At 42.3% G+C, this 18593-nt stretch overlaps 1 protein-coding gene across 1 annotated transcript in view; it reads right to left on the bottom strand.

The window, feature by feature from the left end:
• LOC109913024 (Down syndrome cell adhesion molecule-like protein 1 homolog) overlaps positions 1 to 18593 on the bottom strand; it is a 554371-nt gene that overhangs the window by 168732 nt on the left and 367046 nt on the right. The window contains exons 10-12 of the mRNA XM_048615473.1: positions 16497 to 16775; positions 14362 to 14481; positions 9213 to 9389 (exon numbers count right to left, since the gene is read on the bottom strand). Of these exons, the coding sequence (XP_048471430.1) occupies positions 9213 to 9389; positions 14362 to 14481; positions 16497 to 16775 (576 nt within the window). The remainder of the gene's footprint in view (positions 1 to 9212; positions 9390 to 14361; positions 14482 to 16496; positions 16776 to 18593) is intronic.

Genomic DNA, 18593 nt, shown 5'->3' with positions numbered 1-18593 from the left:
TCAATGCTTTCAGTTATTCTGTGTTTGATTATGTGGGTCCGTTTACTATTGATGCTCACTGTGCTTGATTGGTTGAATCTGGGTGCTCTTTCAAGGAAACATAAGCAAGCCATGGCTGAAATGAGAACTAGAAGTTTTAACAGACATTTTAAATCTCTGTGAATAAAATCTGCTATACGCACAAAAATCAATATCATCTCTGCAAAGCTCTGAAATATAAAAATGCAACCATTAATGCTGTGGAAAATAGTTTCTAAAAGATTGGTGGAAGCTGATTCAACACTAGCTTTTGAAAGGGATTGGGTAAGTACTTGAAAAGGAAACAAAATTGCAGGGCAATGGAAGGAAAGGGTAGGGGCATGGGACTAAGCGGATGCCTCATTTCAAATGGCCTGCAAAGGCACAATGGGCCAAAAGGCCTCCTTCTGTGTTGTATGATTAAACAAAATGGGTTCCATTTCCGGCACTAATGTACTTCAATTGTGAAATTAATCAAAGACCTACTTGAGGTTTCATGCTTGTAGTTGACTGAGTAATAATCAATTCACAATTGTGTCCAGTACACTAACACTGGTGTTAATATGAATTGCTTGCCTTTCGTATGATTGGAGCAGCAAATTCACATGGATGACAGCAGCAAACAACTTCAGTGCACTGAGAAAGGCTCAGCTTGTGTGTGCTCTCGTACTCTTGACATTGCTGCATCTGTTACATACATTCAAACATACCACATGCTGGGGCACGGTCAAACATTACTGGCATAAACTTCAAAATATTTAAAAACAATTCAAATTCTGCAAGCGAGATAGCAGGAACTGCAGATGCTGGAGAATGTGAGATAAAAAGATGTACAGCTGGATGAACACGGCAGGCCTGGCAGCATCAGAGGAGCAGGAAAGCATTTCTGAAGAAGGATCTAGACCTGAAACGTCAGCTTTCCTGCTCCTCTGATGCTGCTTGGCCTGCTGTGTTCATCCAGCTCTACACCTTGTTATCTCAAACACTGCAAGCTCCCATTTGTGAGACCGGTTTTCCAGTTTACTGTCACCTGTTTGGCTGATGAAAATAAATTTTTACAATTTTGTTCTGCTTCCACGGTGCTAACATTTGTGCTTTTTCCTCAGCTTGAGCACATTGTTGTCTAGATTGGCAGGAGATATTGAGGCTGCAGTGAATAGACTACTATGTAAACAGGGCATTAGACGGATCAATGGCTCTCCTTGCACTGTGTTACAGAGTATTGTGTAGAATGCAAAGCCAATAATGGGCACTAATTGGTGCAAAAAATAAATGACCTCCAACAACCTAATCAATATGAAATTCACAGTCACAGCAACACTATCGTCAATTAGGAAATGTACTGTCCCTCAGACAACAACTTGCTAATCAATTTCAGTTCAATTTCTTAAATCGGGAATCAACCAGTTGGGGATCTCTGTAAGTAGCTAGAGTGATTACAAATCAGGAAATGGATTATGGCATGGATCAAAGTGGAACAAACAATGCTCAGGTATCAGCTCTAACTTTGAGTGTACACATACAGCAATGTAAATACAATAAGGCCCTGTCATACCCAGGCATAGCCTCAGGAAAATAGAGACAATAGGAGGCCTTTCAGCCACTCAAGAATGCTCTGCCATTCAATGACCATAGTTGATCTACTTCCACAGCTCGGTTCAATGTCCCTCAATGCTCTTACCTAACAAGAGGTTATCAAGAAAAATAAAACACTGCAGATGATGGAAATCCGAAACAAACATAGAGAATGCTGGAGAAACTCCGCAGGTCCAGCAGCGTCTGTGGAGACAGAAACAGAGTTAACATTTTGAGTCTTTTCTTCAGAACTGTGTTCATACTGGACTCAAAATGTTAACTCTGTTTCTTTCTCCACAGATGCTGCTGGACCGGCTGAGTTTCTCCACCATTCTCTGGGTTTATTTCAGATTTCCATCATCTGCAGTGTTTTAATTGATAACCTCTTGTTAGGTAAGAGTATTGAGGGTCATTGAACCACGCTGTGGAAGTAGATCAACTATGGTCATTGATGTGCAATGGTTTATCAATCTCAGTTTTCACATTTTCAGTTAACACCTCCACGTCTTTCGGTGCAATGGGGAGAGTCCCTATCTCTATGCCAGAAGCTGCAGGTTCAACGACACACACCAGGATTTGTGGCCTTGGAAGGTACATTTATAATGTAGCCAAATCAGGGTGATTCACAGCCTGGAAATCGTTCCGACATGCCTGATGGTAAACGGTAAGAGTGGAGAGTATCCTGGTCAGACATCTTGCAGAAGGCAATGACAAAACACTGTCACACTTTACACGTCATCATGGAACAATCCGATGGAAGTCCACGGTCTAATGTCTGGAAAGTGGGACGGGAGAAAAGATGGTTAACCCTCAGACAAAACAGCAGTCAGGGGTTTCAGATTCCTATTGCATTTTGTATGAAGGAATAAAACTCCTGAATGACCTGGTTCTCATTCTGCATTTATCCATGCAGCAGAGTGTGATTCCTATGGCAGTGCTTCACTAAACCTTTTCCTACTGTGACGCCATATCGAGGCTTGGAAATTGTTGTGACCCCTCACAATGGGAACTGTGGGAGTGGAGTTGGGGGAGTGTTGGGGGTAGGAGAAGGGGTTGGGAATTGTGAGGGCAGGAGCTTGGTTGACCAGGAACACTGCTCTTCAAGCTTGGTTGGTGCTCCATGGCGATCACTGCTCAGGACCCTGACATTTCAGCTCACTTAAGCTCCTGACCCCAACTTTGGAGAGCCCTGCTCTATTGGGATTGGCTTTGCAACACAAGCCATTCAGCCTATTGGGTCTGCTTCCATCACTCAGTCCGAATAGATTAGATCCAATCTGTGCATGAACTCCATTAATCCTGCTTGATTCAAAGTCAGAGACCAGAATTATCAAACTGTCGAGTTCTCAGAAGGCTAAGTGTTGTAGGATGTTACAGGAATAGGGAGGAAGGACAGCAAGGAGGGATTTGAGAGCAGACAAGCACAAGGAGATCAATAATGGACTGTCACACCTCTACACACTACCTGGTTGTCAGTGCTGTAAATGCAACTATAACACACTGAGGCAGCCACACACCATTCATAAAAAGCATCCCCTAAGTTTGAAACCTCTTGATACACTCTCAACTACCTTCAAAGATTCGGAATATGACCAACCCTGATTCAGACTGATTGCGTTACGAGGCCAGCTCCCTTTTACTTTCAAAGGGCATTCTTCATAAGAGGAGTTAAAAAATTTCAGAAATGGGTCCCTTTGCTGCTCAATGTCCCTTCATGAGCTTACAAAGGGAAGACAGGCACGGAGTTCTGTTTGTTAACCAGAGATAACACACTCAAAGAAAAGCTTCTGCACTGGTATATGTAACAACAGCAAGCTGCCAGCATCAGTATCAAAGGGCGCTGAATTACATGAATGTTAATGGGATCACTCAAATACATCTGTTTCCTTTTGCCAGAATTCCTGTTTGTAATTTCTCTGTCTTTATTGCATCTGTTTATCAGAAACAATAAGTCGGTGACAGAGATTCTCTATGGTTTGGACTTTCCCTGTTTTCTTTCTCAGTCAACAGTTGCCATCTGAATAGATGGCCATCTAAGGCTAGCCAGATGCCCACCTGCCCCATATGGGATCGTCAAACTAGGTGGGCAAAACAACAAGAACAAGTCACATTTACACAGCACCTTTAATGTCATAACATGTCCCAAAGTGCTCCATGGAGGAGTACTCAGACAATATTTCCCACAGAGCTACATAAGAAGGGATTAGGACAAGTGACAGGTAGACAAAAAGATAGAGTTCATGACTAAGTAAAAGCAGGAGAAAGGGGTAGAAAGGTCCAGGGAAGGAATTGCAGAGTTTAGGACTTTGTAGTTGAAGACATGGCTGCCAATGGTTAGAGTAAAGAAAATCAGGGACACAGAAGGTCAGAAATCTTGGAAGGCTGAAGGGTTGCAGGAGGATACAGCACTAGGGAGCATTCACAGAGGGATGTTAACTCAAGGACTTGAATTTTAAATTGCAGTGTTGGAAATCACTGAGCACAGGGGTGGATGTGTGTTATAGAGATAACTGAATTTCCACAAGTTCCAGCCCGTATTGGGTGACCAGTCAGGACAATGTTGGAATAAAAGTCACCATAGTCATACCAGACCAGAGGGCTGCTCTCTCATTACAGCAAGACAACAGCTGGTGGCTTAACCTGAGGTCACCACATCTTGGGCAAGGGAAGAGGCTGGGAAGGAGGGTCCTTCATGGTAACCTCAGCCAGTGCAGGAATTGGACACACACTGTTGATATAATACTACAGTACAAACCAGTCAACTGAGCTAACTGACCTCCAACAGTAATATAGTTGACCCAGATGGAAAGAAAAGTATTGATGATGGTTTTGGGGCAGGGACAGATCAGGGAGGTATTGCAAAGTTGCACTCAGGTGGCCCTATTGAAACCAAGGATTTAGCACTGAAAACTCAGCTCAGAATCAGGCTGCAAACATCTTCACTGATTGCCCAGGGAGTGGGATAGAACATTGGCAAGACAGTGGGGGAGATAAAAAGCTTTACAAAATTTGATTCAACTTGCAAAAGAATTCCGTTTGACTGATGAGACTAGTTTGCCAATCTCAACCTGGTCAAGCTTAGAAGTGTGAAGCATTAGCAAACCTTCAGGTTTCTATTGTATATGTCTCCTCCTGGATTGACTAAGGAGACCATCTGTTCAACTGCTGGCAAGCTGGAATATGCTGTTGTCTGAAATTATGATTAATATATCAGCAACGGGTAAGTGAGATGGAACAAAGCAGAATGGCTTACAAGTAGCCTGAGGAGGCTGATTGATTAAAGAGAATAAAAAAAGTTGCACGGCAACAAATTATAGATCTCAGAGACAGCACACCCACCTTGGAGGCTGTAGCTTATGGTCTGAAGTCCCAATCCAGTGTCCTGATTGCATTATTTAGCCTGGCACTGCAATGCAGTACTGAGGCAGTGTTGCACCTTTGGAGGTGCCATCTTTCACATGACAGGTTAACCATAAATGTGCCTCCTCAAATGGATGTAAAAGGGTCACAGCAGGCAAACAGCAGAGATCCCCTGTCTCCAGACAATGATTTACCCTTAAGCACTATCTCTTAAAACGGATTAACAATTCACTCATCTTACTGCTCTTTGTAGGTTGTGCGCAAATTATCGGCCTGTTATTTCTAATTAGAATGTACTTGGTTGGTAAAACAGTTTGAGGTAATGAAAGGTACTATGTCAATTCAAGTCTTTCTTCTTCTGTCTTTAAAATGGTCAGAATTGAACAGATGGCATGCTGTAAAAATTGTTCCTCAGCCCACAGGGCTCAACTAAACTCACCCTCCTGTCAGCTTCACTCCCCCCTCAATCCCAAGCTGCTTGGCTGTTTATTCTGAGCATTCCTCACACTTTGCCTGAAGAACATTCCTTTTAACATTTACTTTATAATTTCCAATTACATTCCTCTAATATGTTGCTAATGTTGCATCTTTCTCACAAGGCTTTGCTCCTAGCACAACAGACACTGCTTGGAAACCAGGGCTACAGCCTGTGCCTCTGATCCACTCCACCCAAAATCGGGAGGTGATGGCCTAATAGTATCATTGCTAAACTATGAATCCACAGACTCTGGTGACCTAAGTTCAAATCCTACCATATTAAGTGATCAAATCTGAATTCAATAAAAATATTTAAAATTAAGCTTCTGACAATGTCTACGAAATGATTGTGGGTGAAAAATCCATCTGGTTCACTAATGTCATTTTGGGAAGTAGACTGATCTCCTACACGTAATTCCAGACCCATAGCAATACAGTTGATTTTTAACTGCCCTTTGAGTAATTAGCGATGGAAAGGAATGCTGGCTCATCCAGAAATGCTCACATTTCATGAAGGAATTAAAACAAAATTATCTCCACTACTTCCCCAGTCTGCTCTGTTCTGCTTACTTTTCTGGATTTAAGCACTTTATATTTTTTTTTTGTTCCCCACCACACCCTGGCTCCTTCCTCCACCATTCATCCATCATGGTCTTTCCTGGTTCCCTCTAGAGATATTCTGCGTCACACCGGATTAAAGAAATACAACAATTGCTGAGAGGTGACATTACAGAGGCTGTAAAATTATGAGGGGTATAGATAAGAGCCAAGGTCTTTTTGCCAGAGTAGGGGTGTCCAAAACTAGAGGGCATAGGTTTAAGGTGAGAGATTTGAAAAGGACCTGAGAGGTAGCTTTTTGACACAGATGGTGGTGCATGTATGGAATGAGCTGTCACAGGAAGTGATGGAGGCAGGTACAATTACAACATTTAAAAGGCATCTGGATGGGTATATGAATAGGAAGGGTTTACAGGGATATGGGCCAAATGCTGGCAAATGGGAGTAGGTCAGTTTGAGATGCCTGGTCGGCGCGGATATGCTGGACCGAAGGGTCTGTTACGTTGTATAACTCTATGACTGTACTTATGCAGCCATCTGATTCTCTTGTTGAAATACCACACACCATGAATTAATTGGCAAGTCATATGAGTGTTATGTAGCCAAATGCAGTGACTATCCTGCATCATCATTGTCCCATAGACAACAAGATGAATGATCCATGTATGTCCTGCCTGAAATTGAAGTAGATTCAATAGTAGCTTTCTAATTTGTTTATAGATATTTTGTAGTCAACCTATCTTTGGTTGTTATGACACACCAGAAGAGCAGATGGGACCTAGCCTGGTCGTCCTGGCTCAGAATTAGGGACACTACCACCACCTGCAAGAACTGGGTTTGCTTTAGATACTTTGGAAATGTTCAGAGCTATGACAAAAGCACAAGAGACTGTGATGAATTTGTTTCCATAGCACCGCAACAAGTACAAGGGTCTGAATGGTCTTCTTGGTTACAGATTCTATCTGTTGCTGGTGAAGTTAGCTGAGAGAGAAATATTGCTGGGTACACTAGGAAAACTCACATTTTGCATATTGAGATTCGGAGAGAAGAGGGGTCATTTCCCTACGGTTTGCTCGTGTTTTCAGGGTAACTTTTGGTTGTGCTTTGCTGCTCATGAGGAACCAGCCATTAAGTCACCTTTTACTTAGCGAGCTCCACATTGATTAGCCCATTACACTGAGGAGAAAGTATTTTTTTATTGTGCTCTGTGTAACAATCCCACAGGAGTGAAATCAATCACTCCTCATCCTTCAGTATCGATCTCCTGTTTCTAACTGTTCTTCTTGGAAGCCTTCCTGACTTCCCTTCCCCCACCAAGACAACTGCAAACATCTGAAAGCATGAAGCTTGTTAACTACATCAATTTAAGAGTATAATGAAATAGGAAACTACAGCAGGACAGAAGTGCATTATTAAACTGCACCTAAATGAACTCTGATGAGATCAATCTCTCTATGGAACATACTGTATCGACAGGTTCTTTGCCACTCTGCAAGTTTTGCAGTGGAATAGCTGAAGGACTATGAGAACAGTTAACAATTAGGAGAAAGGTAAGGCCAGTGTATTCAGTTAGCCACGAGACTGAAGTTACCACAGACAATAAATTTCTAGAAACTCGACTGATTGTGGCTTGGTGCAAGTGGTTAGATATTGCTCGGCTTATAAAAAGGAGCAGGTTCCTGAGTCTAATGACCTTTTCCTGTTCCTAATCATTTATATTAATGAAAGGAGCTCTCTCCCTTTCTCTTGTAGGATTATAGAGAAGCAATCATCTAAATGTCACATTTTCTCTCAGGTCGTTATTATCCATCAAACTGGGAGTGTGACTCACACTACAGTGCCATTGAGCTCTAGCCTAGAGGTGAAGGGAAAAGATTCTAATTTGTACAAATGCAAACTCAACTGCTTCATGCCAGCTTAGCATCAAATGGTCCTCGAGGTAAACATTGTGAACACCAGCAGCATGCACACCCACCCTGTGTCTCCGTTCAGTTCACAGATCTTGGATTTTCTGGCTAGTTAACAAAATAGAGACAGGTTCCCACAATCTGTAGCCCTGAGTGTGTATGGGTGTATTTGAGTTTTCTGTTGCTGATTGACCCTAAAAGCAGGGAAGGTGCCTGTAAGGTTTAATAGAGGGCTTCAAAATGGTGAGGAATTTTGAGAAAGCAAATAAAGAGAAACAATTTTCCACCGGCAGGATAACTCGAAGGCATGGGTCTAAGGTAATTGGCAAAATATCTAAAAGGAAAATGAGAATAGTTTTCTATGCAGAGTTTTTAAGAGTTGCGCAGAACGCATGGAAGGATTATGGAATAAGCTTCAATCATAATGTTGATAATGTTGATATGCTTGAAAAGAAGTGTTCAGGGCTTTGGTGACAGCAATGGATTGGAATGATCTTTTCACCCAGAGAGTGCTGGGAGTCTGGAACTCACTACATGAAAGTATGGTGGAGTAACATTTAAGCTTTATATTGATGTTCACTTGCATTGCCACAGCCTCCAGGCTGTGAGCCAAAGGCTGGAAATGAGTTCAGTGTAGGCAGATCTTTGTGGACTGTCACAGCCATGATAAGCCAAATTACCCCCTTCAGTGCTGTCAATGATTGTACTTACAAAAGCAGGGTCAGACACTCCATTCTTATATGGGGTGTGGGTATCACTGGCAAAGCCAACATGTTTTTCCCCATCCCTAGTTGACCTTGCAGTGTTTGGCTCTCTAAGACCCATTAGAGAGAAGAGTTGTAGGTCTGGAGTCATGTATAGGCCAGAATGGTTAAGATGGCGGATTTCTTTCCCTTTAGGGAGGATGGATTTTTACAACAATCATTACATGGTCACCAACTGACAAACTTTTAGTTCCTTTTGTTTTATTAAATTCAAACTTCACCATCTGCTTTGGTGGGATTTGAACTATGTCCCAGAACATTTGGGTTCTAGATTACTAGTCCAATGATGTTACCAGTACACAATCATCTCCCCAGTGGATGGGATGGCCTGCTTCTGTGTTGAATAACTTGGTGGTCTAGTTGAGTTTGATGTATAAATTAGAACATTTTCTTTCACCTCTGTAGTCAACCAGTTAGTATCGATTTAAGTTCTTGGGAGGCAGTTGTCTCCCATGTTGACCATTGTTTGTAGACTTTCAAACGGATATTTTATTCAAATGTACGGAGTTCAATGAACGCTTTCTGAAAACAGATGCAAAAATAAACTACTTACTCTTCACGGTAAGGAACATGGACTTGCTGATGTCTGTGCCAACACCATTGCTTGCCTGGCACAGGTAGTACCCAATGTCTTCTTCCAAGACATGGCGAATTAGCAAAGAACCATTTGCCAGGATCTGAATCCGGCCTGTCAGGGGAACTGGGTGATATTGCTGAGGATTTCCACTTCCTGCAAAGAATAAAGTCAATGATTCAGTTACTGAATGCGGAAGATTTGTGAGATATGACAGGCACATTAATCATGTTGAGACCTAAAGGAACATGCTTAATCATGTAGGAGCTCTGGTGAGTATTATACCTCATCACCACTAGGACACAGATATACAGTAGTGGGTTTTCTAAAAGTAGAATTCTCTTGACATCTCTCCTTTAACAAAGTGTTTCATTGTGCCAAAAACTATTAAGAACAAAGTATAACTTTAAATTAAACTTACATTTTGTATTCGTTTTTTTAATTTTAAGAACATGAACACACAGTCTGGTGTCATTTTAGAGATGTTCTAAGATTAGTCCTAGGGAGTATGGATATGTGTTCTGTTTACATGCATATTACTAAGGTCCTGAACACTTGAGGTGAACAGTTGGGCACATTGTAAAACAGGGTGAATGAGAAAAAAATGTGCTGTTAGCTAGTGACAGGGTTCAGACAGACAGAGAAACAGAATAACGTAGAGTTAGTCTGTATATAGATGTGCCAGATGGTGAAATCAAGACAGCTGGACAATGGAATTGAGGAACTCATATATCTGTTTTGAAGTTGAAAGTAATATTGACTTTAGTTAATTTTAGGGAAGGATATTCTGATGAAGTGAAAAAAGCATCCAGTGACTGCACAGGGATTTTATTTTAATCATCTTGTTTAGTATGCACTTCTAGAACAGATGGGACTTGAACCCTGGCCTCTGCCTCATTGATAGGGACACTTCTCACCGCACCACAGGAGCCCTAAATACTAATCTAGCTATGAAGAGAGGTTGAGTAGATTAGGATTATTTACATTAGAAAGACAGAGGTTGAGGGGGGACCTGATTGAAGTCTACAAAATCATGAGAGGTATAGACAGGGTGGATAGCAAGAAGCTTTTTCCCAGAGTGGGGGACTGAATTACTAGGGGTCACGATTTCAAGGTGAGAGGGGAAAAGTTTAAGGGAGATATGCATAGAAAGTTCTTTACGCAGAGGGTGGTGGGTGCCTGGAACGGGTTGCCAGCAGAGGTGGTAGACGCGGGCACGATAGCGTCATTTAAGATGTATCTAGACAGATACATGAATGGGCAGGGAGCAGAGGGATACAGATCCTTGGAAAATAGGCGACAGGTTTAGATAGAGGATCTGGATCGGCGCTGGCTTGGAGGGCCGAAGGGCCTGTACCTGTGCTGTAATTTTCTTTGTTCTTTTGTTCTTTGTTCTAAAATTGATTGAGATTACAGAAGTGTATATATTTACCTTTATACATATTTCTAATCAACTTCCTCAATGTATTATAACACACATCTGTAGCAGGTGGGACTTGAACTGGCACAGAGGCTGGGACCTTAACACTGTGCTGCAAGACTCCCTAGGTAAGACGTATTATACCCATGTACTTAGCAGAATTTGAACCCAGGTCTTCCAGACCAGAGCTAGGAACACTATCACAACACAACCCTTTGACAGTACAGATAAAGTATTTTCTAACCAAGCTGTTCAGAGATGATATTGCACACCTCCGGAGCAGGTGGGGCTTGAATATGGATCTCCTGGCTAGGAGCTAGGGACACTACCACTGTACCACAAGTACCCTTTGACTGCACAGATATTCACTGGAAGTAAACTGGCTGCTGACGGCCCCTGAGTCCACACAAGTGGCTTCACTGTGACCATGCTGGTGACTATTCGCTGAGGTTTGAATATTTGTAAAAATGTTGCTGGAATAAAAGGAGTAGTGTGAAGCTGAATCCTTTTCTGATGTCTGTAACAAAATCTTCCCAACTTTTCACCGTGTTTAGTGCAATATCGTTCATGGCTTTACCTGTTTAATAAAAGTGTTCTTCTTTGCCTTTAAAGAACATTGCTGGCCTCTTGTGAATGTGTTCAGTACCTGACTTCCACAGTTAAAAAGTTAGGATCTAACAAGCCAGGTTTCACTCTGGGATCTAACATGTCCTGAATCATAATAAAATGACATTGTTCTTTAACCTTGTAACGAACGTCATTGAGACAACAATGACCAAGACAACACAAGCTGGCCTGTTAGAGTTCTTTCACCAAAACAAGCATTGGTCTTGTCTTCAAATTAAAATAATGCAGTAGGTAAGTTCTTTCCATATATATGATATATACACATGAATTGAACTGATTACTACCTTTAGATTGTAAGGTGCATTTTCAATTTTCATTTAACATTTTTCAAAATGTATTTCCCACTGGTATCTGCGATAACTTTAATTCAAGCTTGTATTTATAAAACCTAGTGAAAGCTTATGAAAGAAAATTAAACTGAGTACAACAGGGGAAATGAGTTCACCAATTTTTCTCCGACGATTTGTTTGTTCTTTTATACTTGGCCATTTTGGAATGATGTTTGAGGTTAAGTGTGTAACTCTAATCGTAAGGCATTTGTATTTGAATGAATCTTGGCTGGTCCAAAATGCAGATCTGCAAAGACGATATCCGACTCTCTCTGCTCTGGCTTGTCACAATGCTTTCTGGCTTCAACTGCTCGGCTGAAGCCAGCAAGGGTAGATTCAGATGTTTACACCACAGAAAGAGGCCTCTTGGCCTTGTTAGTCAACCAAGATGTGACCACACTTATCAATTTGTATAGCTCTAGGCCCATAGACCTGATGGCTATAGCATTGCAAGTTAAAATCTAAGTACTGCTTAAATGTTGTGAGAGTTTCTGATACAAACATCCTTTCAGTCACTGAGTTCCAGACTCGGAACAACTTCTGAGCAAGAAAAAAAATCCTCCTCAACACCGTCTTTCTCTCACCTTAAATCTATGCCTCTGGTTAGTGACCCGTCTACTGATGGAAAAAGTGCACTCCTATCCACCACATCTATGCTCTCATAATCTTATACACCTCTATCAGGTCCCCTCTTGGGTATTGCTCTTCCAAAGATAACAGCCTTTTTCATCCCATTTGGTCAGATTCTCCAGTCCAGGTACCATCCTGGCAAATTTCCTCTGCTCCCTCTCGAGTGTAAACACATCCTTCTTAAGAATGTGGTGACCAGAACAGCATGTAGTAGTAGGAGTCACCAGAGGACCATAGGGCTGCTCTCTTATTAGAGAGAGAGCGAGATGACTGGTGGTGAGTTGAAAATGAGCTACACCTGGTTTTACTATGGATTGCCTTTCTTTGCAAGGTTCAGGCTAGACGTTGGGGTTTCTATGGTGACCACAGCCAATACGAGGATTGAACCCACACTGTTGGCATCATTCTACATCGCAAAGCAGCCATCCAGCCAACTAAGTTGCCCCCAGTTGTGACCTAACCAGAATTTTACCGCTCACCTCAGGGTGTGGAGTTCAGATTGAATGAATATGCTACATTGCAACATACCTGTAACTTCAGTTGGTATGTGTAAGGGACCCTACTAGGAGAATGGAACGAGTGCCTCTCAGACCAGTGAGCTCTGCTGCCTTGTCATAATGTATATATTGTTAATGACTATTGCTGAAAAATAAACTCAAAGTCTAGCCTGAACTTTGTGAAGAAAGGGGACCCAAACTAAAACCAGGTGTAGCTGGTGAACTATTGCAGCCAGTGAAGAAAGGTGCTCATCTTAATGTGAATCAAGGGCTAAGTATGATGGAACCATTAGAGGAACTTTTCCTATTGATAAGTACATCACGATGGCAGCAGCAAAGTGTGCGGCACAAGGGCTTTATACTTCTACCATAAAAGAGGTCATAGTTGGTCACCGTTGGAACTACTTTAAATCACGCTACAGATTTAATCCTCGTTAAAGTGTCATAACAACATTGACATTGACCTGGAAACATTATCAGTCTTTGATTCTTTCTAAAAACCGAAAAAACTGCAGATGCTGTAAATCAGGAACAAAACAAACTTGCTGGAAAAGCTCAGTAGATCTGGTAGCATCCGTGAAGGAAAAAACAGAGTTAATGTTTCGGGTCCGGTGACCCTTCCTCAGAACGGAACAGAACCTTTTCCAGCTTTTCCAGCAAGTTTGTTTTTGATTCTTTCTAAATGATTTTAAGTTGTTGATGCTGATGAAAGAACTGTACACCAGAGCTTTATTTTATTCATTTACAGGATAAGGGTATCAATAGTTAGGCCTTTTGAGAGTTAATCACATTGCTGTGTGTCTGGGTAGCAGCTTTTGGCCTTAAAGGTCAGTGGTGAACTCAGTGGGCTTGTCCAACAATGGTTTCATGGTCATCAGTAGATTCCCAATTTTTACTGAACTCAAACTCCACCGTGGCAGCACTTGAACCTGGATCTTGGGATTAACAGAGCAGTAATAATACCACAAGACCATCACCTCCCCACACCTTCAAGTAAGGAAGGAAGGAAGAGATATACAACGATGAGAAATCACTTTACTCAAAGGGTTGTGAAGTTTTAGCATTTTCTATCCCAGCAGGTTATAGATGCTCCAATGTTGAATACATTTCCATCTGGGGTAGATGGATTTTTAACCTGTCTAGGGATGATCTGAGCTATGATGCTAAAAAATGATTGCCATGCAGATTCCCGAGCAAAATTCTTTATATGGTTTAGTTTTGAATAAACGTACATCAGGATTGCAAAGGTTGAGTTGCCAACTCTCCAGAAATGTTTCAGAGATGCCAATGAATAAAAAAAAAATCTCACAGGTGCTGCTTCATGCAACCAAGAAAAATACTAGCTGTTAAAAATAAAAAAATCTTTTCTGGATATTTTAGATTGTAATTTACAATGATTTTGGAGGTGGGCACTGACGAGCAGCCAAGAATCATCCAATCAGGTAATTCAGAGTGAGAATTGACACAATTGGAGGCCAATGGCAGAGCAGCTGGAGAATGACATGTATGTAACGACACAGGGCCAGTTGAAGTTTACAATCCATCAAACAGCATATGACTGGAGCTGCAGAGATGACCATCAGAGCTAAGGTGAGTGGAACAATGAAGACTAAGTTTATGACTACCTTTTGCGTGCTTCCACATGACCTTTGGAGGAGGATAACCATCGACTGAACAGTTAAGAACTCCAGCTTTGCCGTAAATGCCATCCTGGTTGTTGGGTTGAACCACAAAACGAGGTGGAACTGAAAATAGAAAAGAGAAAAATAACAACTAGGTCTCTGTATAAACAATAAGGTTGATCAAATAACTGGGAGCTGTTACAGTGGCAAAGGTGAGCTTCAATGCTCAATATGATTTCTCTGACTTTCCTTAAGGCACACATGTTTCTGGGGTACCCCACACAATTCATCTGCCACCATGTACTGGACTGAGAGGCACTGGCACTCAAACATGGTTATAAAAATATCCAAAATGCATGTTCTGATTATAAAGATGAGTTAGCTGTGGTGCACTTGATAGCACCTTCATTTCAGAGTCAGAAGCTTGTGTGCTGAAGTCTCCCTGCAAGATTTGAGGCTGTGCATTGTTGAGGGAGTGCTACATTGTCAGAGGTGCTGTCGTTTCTGTGAGACATTGGCCTGGGTTTTCTGTAAAGTGGCAATCATCACCAGATTGCTGCTTTGCTTGAACATTTCCATTCCCCAACGCCATTCCACAATACTTGCTAGATCACCTCAGCTTGGATTTTTCAGCAATGCAGAGCATCGTGTCCTTTGAAGACCCCTGTCACAGTGTTGTTGGAGGAAGACAAACTCTGCCCCTGATTTACAGCGTTAGGTAAATTTAAAGCCTTGGGTCAACATTATTTGTTGGCTGAATATTAGTCAATAAGTAAGTTTAGTTGAGTGTTGGGAAGCTGGTAATTAGCTGGTTCAGTGGGTAGTTAGATCTGTGTGTTCTCGATACCATTTGGGAAAGGTAATCAGGTCAGCCAGGGGAATAGTCAGGTGGTAGGTCTGGCATGATGGTTGGGGAAAGTGTGGGTAGTCGAATAGTAGGGGTTTGTCAGGTAGAGTCAGGGTCGATCATCAGATGGGGAAGAGTGGTGAGGTCTGGTTGTTGACGTGTCTGTGAAGTCAGCTTAGGATTAAGCTAGAATGTTGATGGAACCCTTTTTTCTATAGTGAGTCTAAGTTCAGTTAACAGAGGTACAGGATGAACCACATCTCAGTCCTGACAAGAGGCACTTAACAACAAGTTGGAGTTTATTGTATAATAACAATCATTGCAAGTTACATTGATTAACTAGGCATAACTGCAAAGACATCAGTCACCAGGGACAATATGACTTACCCATTGGGATCTACAATGGGACTCCCCAGTTTTCCACCCCAGGCTGTATGACATCATCAGGTTGTGTGCAAGCTAATGCAATCTCCAATATTCACCCTTTGAAAACCATTACCTTATACAACAGGTGGGGTTTGGTTGGGCAGTTAACAGTTATTGTGGTTGGGAGAAAGATAGGGTCTGTGAAGGGTGTAATTGGTCGGTCAGGCAAGCCATAGAAGAGTTGGAGGGAGGGGTAAGCAAGTGATTGAGGGGGGCAGTTCTATGGTTGGAAACATTTGGAGAGTTGTGGGAGCAATGGGATTGCCTGCTGGAAGCTCAAAGGGGCAGCATGGTGGCTCATTGGTTAGCACTGCTGCCTCATAGCACTAGGGACCCAGGTACAATTCCACCATCATGTGGAGTGTGTGCATTCTCCCTGTGTCTGCATGGGTTTCCTTCCACAGTCCAAAGTTGTGTAAATTAGGGGGACTATCCATGGGAAATGCAGCGCTATGGGGATGGGGTGGGTCTGGATCAGATACTCTCTGGAGGGTCAGTGTGGACTCAGTTGGCCAAATGGCCTGCTTCCACACTGTAGGGATTCTATGATACCCATGGAGGTCAGCCACATTGGCACTTCAGTCTGTGGATAAACAGGGAACTAATTTACACATAATAAGATCCTTCAAATACCAATTTATTGTACACCCTCTTCATGGTTCTTTTGAATGGCAAACTGAAAAGTCATCTCAATTTTTTGGTTAAAATGGATCAGATAGATCCCATCATCCCAACTGTGTATCTCCAAATGCTCATAGGAAAGTCACCGTAAGCACTCGATTTGAAAGATGGTTAATAAGAATGAAAGGACACAAGAACAAGAATACAGAGACACTCAATAAGAAGTGCCTTTGGAGCACCTCACCTCGTACAATTAGTTGTCGCTCTCTCATGACTGTTGCAGCGTCATTGCTGGCAATGCAGGTGTAGTTGCCGTTGTGCTTCAGGGAGATGCTGGAGATCTGCAGGGAGCTCATGAATTCTTTGGTTTCGATGGTGACCCCTGACCCAGAGAGAATCACCTGACCATCCTTTCTCCAGGTGATGCGGATGGGCATATCACCTGACGACACCACGCATGGGATGTAGAGGAGCTGGCCTATCGATGCTGGCGGAAACTCAAAAGGCTGGATTAGGGGAGGAACTGGAAAGAAAGATAGAAAGGAACGTAGTGACTCGTCTGGTCGATACAAGAGGGCCATTTATCTCCAATCCTGCTCTCAGGCCTTTCATTATTTGCAGCACAACTGTTTCTTCATTAAGGGAACAGCAAATGGGATGGGTACCCATTAGGATTTCAATAACTGACCTTCCAGAAGCCCCAGTTTGAATCTCAGAGAGGTTTGGAGTCAGGGGTCTGAGTAAGTTTAGGACCCAGGGAAAGGAATCTCTCACTCCCACTGACCAGTGATGTTTCTAGTTGATTAGGTATTCCAGGCATGTGTGAGTAGAAGGAAATTGTCCCAGTATTTTTGCAACAGTTAGCACTAACTTTACTATCTTACTGAACTGGATTGGTTAGTTCACTTGGCTGGGTGGCTGATTTATGCAGAGTGACACCATCAGCGTAGGTTCACTTTCCACACTGACTGAGGTGATCATGCCTTCTCAACCTCACCCCTCAACTGAGGTAGATGTGGAAAGGTTGTTCCCCCTTCTGGAAGCGTCTAGGACCAGAGGGCATCATCTCAGAGTAAGGGGCAGGCAGAGAAAGGCAGGCATGAGGAGGAAATTTTCTTTCAGAAAATAGTGTATCTGTGGAATTCTTTACCATAGAGGGCTATCAAGGCTGGTTCATTAAGCACGTTCAAGGCTGCATAAGATATATTTTAATCAGTAAGAGAATCAAGTGTTAAAAGGAAAAGGCAGGAGGGTGGAATTTAGGATTATCAGATGGGCAGCATGTCGGTGCAGGGTTGGAGGGCCGAAGGGCCTGTTCCTGTACTGTAACTTTCTTTGTTCTTTGTTCAGATCAGCTATGATCTAATTGACAGGCAAAGCAGGCTCAATGGGCTAAATGGCCTATTCCTGCTCGTGTGATGGTGTGGTAGTAAACTGATCACCAGACACCACTTGCTCATAAGAGACTTTCACGTTTCAGTCTTATTCATGAACACCTCAAGTTACAGATTCCTGATCCTCAACCTTGGAGTGCATGTTGGCATCTTGAAAGTAAAAGGGTCTTTCATTTCTCCAGTGATAAAGTGCCTTTTTGTAGATTATTTTGCAACCTTTTTGCTAGAAAACTATTGAAAGGAATCAGGGAGAAACAAGATGGAGGTCTGTCCTTACCTGTCCGTAACAGGCAATGTCACTGCCTGCCTGATGGTGGTACGACAATACCATCAGTACCTTCTAGGAGTTTGGGACAGACTGGGCCTGAACACAAGGCCGGGGCAAATCATTAACATTTATCAACCATAAAGTATATACAGGAGCTAAGTGGAGCAGAGCTTCACCAGGGCTGTCTTCCATCAGGTCTCACTCCCATGTGACCTGATCTCATATTGACTAGCTCCTTACACACAGTAACTATTGTTGGAACCTTGATACATTGAACCTTTTATTCCACGTGTGGAAGATATAGTCAAGTGGATCACGTAGGAATAGATAGAAGGGTCTCAAGGCCAGATGGTGCGATACAGGAGTGAATTATAACAGAGACCCAATACCTGAACTGCTGATTTCTAAACTCACCTTTACTTCTTCCTGTATATTGCTAATTATTCTGTAGTTAATAAAATTAGTGATTCCACCATATTATTTGACTTATTGAATCCGAACTATACTTTGCAACACTTACCTGCCTCATCTCCGAAAGCACATAAAATTTAGAAAATGCCCAAAGATCAAAACACTGCAAGCCCCATTGCAATGTAAACACTCACAGTGATCATCACTGATGTAATATTGACCTGTTTTGGATGTATTTCTGGAATCTTTATCACATGACACCTACTTC

This window comes from Rhincodon typus, chromosome 32, assembly GCF_021869965.1.
Source record: "Rhincodon typus isolate 14 chromosome 32, sRhiTyp1.1, whole genome shotgun sequence".
Classification (NCBI taxonomy): domain Eukaryota; kingdom Metazoa; phylum Chordata; class Chondrichthyes; order Orectolobiformes; family Rhincodontidae; genus Rhincodon; species Rhincodon typus.
The sequence above is the reverse complement of the archived record's forward strand: the minus strand, read 5'-3'. Positions and strand labels throughout refer to the sequence as shown.